Source organism: Condylura cristata, unplaced genomic scaffold (genome assembly GCF_000260355.1).
Source record: "Condylura cristata isolate star-nosed mole 26May11 unplaced genomic scaffold, ConCri1.0 scaffold00022, whole genome shotgun sequence".
NCBI lineage: Eukaryota > Metazoa > Chordata > Mammalia > Eulipotyphla > Talpidae > Condylura > Condylura cristata.
The window spans coordinates 36,367,374-36,369,339 of NW_004567123.1; the positions used below are offsets into that span (position 1 = coordinate 36,367,374).

At 65.2% G+C, this 1,966-nt stretch overlaps 1 protein-coding gene across 1 annotated transcript in view; it reads left to right on the forward strand.

Moving 5' to 3' along the window:
- The window catches only part of ZNF831 (zinc finger protein 831), a 45,164-nt gene that overhangs the window by 16,936 nt on the left and 26,262 nt on the right, over positions 1-1,966 (forward strand). The window contains exons 4-6 of the mRNA XM_012728147.1: positions 113-261; positions 410-585; positions 1,030-1,153. Of these exons, the coding sequence (XP_012583601.1) occupies positions 113-261; positions 410-585; positions 1,030-1,153 (449 nt within the window). The remainder of the gene's footprint in view (positions 1-112; positions 262-409; positions 586-1,029; positions 1,154-1,966) is intronic.

A 1,966-nucleotide genomic window follows, 5' to 3' on the forward strand; every position in this document is an offset into this window, starting at 1 on the left:
CAGCGCCCCCGGGGGCCGTCGTCCGGGGAGCTGGCCGGCGCCCGCCCCCGTCTGCGGCGCCTGCCTGCTGTCTCGGTTCCCTCTGGCGCCTTCACCTGGGGCCTCTTGACAGTGTGCTGAGGACGGAGCTCAGTGGCAGCAGCGGCCTGGCGGCCCGGGAAACTCCGCGAGCCAGCGGCCGTCCTCGAGAGACCGTTCAGTGCAGCCGTGTCCGAGAACGCCTGGCAAATGACCGGGCGAGCAATGCTGGCATTTGCGCATGTGCCTGGGGGCTGACGGGGGAGACAGCCACGGACCGCTGTCGGCGCTGAGCGCCACTGGCGAGCCGCGAGAGACGGGCATCCGCGCTGCTGCGTGCTCGGACCTGCCGGCTCAGCCCACGCTCCCGCCTCCCCGGATCGCGCCCCAGCAAACACGGGGCTGCGCTGTGGCTCCCGGCGCTGCCCCGGGAGCGGCCGGCCCGAGCTCGGCGGACTGCCCCGCCACGCCCGCTCGGAGCTCCTCCGTGGGCAGAACCCGCCTCATTTCCCAGTCCCCACCACGAGCATTGCCTTGTTCCCGAAAGCGTGTCTCGCTGGGCTGGCGGTGAGCCGGTGCACCTCGCTCTGGGCGCTCAGGGCTGCGCCGCAGACAGCACGCCTCGGCCTTGCTCTTCCAAGCCCGGGTCGCGTGGCCGCCTCTGCCCCGCACCCCCGGGCGTGTTCGCCCCCACACCCCCAGGCCTGTCAGCGGGTGTTGGTGCTCTGCCTTGCCTGAGGGGCCGGTGCCCTCACGGCGGCAGGGACCGTCATGCGCCTCAGCTCTGAGCGCGCTGCTGACGTGCAGCTCGGAGCGGGGACTATCTTGCTTCTTCGTTCTGTTCTGCCTGCCAGCCCTTCTCCCTGGGGTTGCTTCCTTCTGTCTGAAGCGTGCTCTTTAGAAGGGTCTTTCGAGAAGAAAAGTGGTAGTCTGAGAGCATTTACCTCGTCCGTGTTGTTGCGAACATCTTTGCGGGGTATACGAGCTCAGATTGACGGTTGTTTTCCCCAGAACATCAAAGCTCCTGCGGCGCGACCCCCTGAACCCCGTTTTGCGGCAGCAAAGCCTGCTGCTGACACCCACCTGGCCTTTGAGGTCTTTCATCTCCGGCTGCCTCAAGATCTTTTCATCTCTGGTGTCCCGGCGTCTCTCTTTGATGGCCACGGCGTGTTGCTGTTTATTCCATCAGGAGTCCATTGGACTTCACAAACTGCGATTGATGTCGCCTAGGAAGTTCACAGCGTGGTCTTTCAAACACTCCCCTCTTCCTGAGACCTTGAAATGAAGTTTATTAAAGCTTCTCTAGCTCTCATGTCTCTTAAACCTCAGTTTCCAGACCCTTGTCTTTCGGTGCTGAGTCTGCATCCTCTGCCCAGAGCCATCTCTACCCTCTGCATTTCTCTCAGTCTACGCCGCCGTTCGCCTGATTTTGCTTGGCCGAGCTCCGTGAGGTGCATTGAATTTGGGCAAGCTGTGCGCACTTAAAGTGTGCAGTTTAACTCGCCCCTGCGAGCACACCACGGGAGCCGCAGTCGGGTGACGGAGACCCCAGGGCTGCCTGTGCTGCCCCTCCGGGCCGTCCCCCGCCCCGGTCTCCAGGGCCCGACCCGTCACTGCGCGTGGACGCACGTGCTCCGGGCTCCTGCAGAAACGGGGAGTCGCGTGCAGCGCGTACTTCAGCTCTGCCTGTTGTTTTTTTCACTCAGCGTGTCGGATTCCAGGTCCCGCCACTAGCGTCCACTCTCCGCTCCTTTGCGTGGCCAGGCCGGGCGGCGTGGGGAGCCGCGGCCCGCCTCGCGCTCTCTCGTGGGCACGGCTTCGTCTTGTTTGCGTCTTGGGCTGTCACAACGCGGCTGTAGCGACGCTGTGCGGGGCTCTGCGTGGCCCTCGCCCCTGCAGCCCCTCGGCGGGACACCCGAGAGGGAAACGTCTGCCGGGCAGGGAGGCG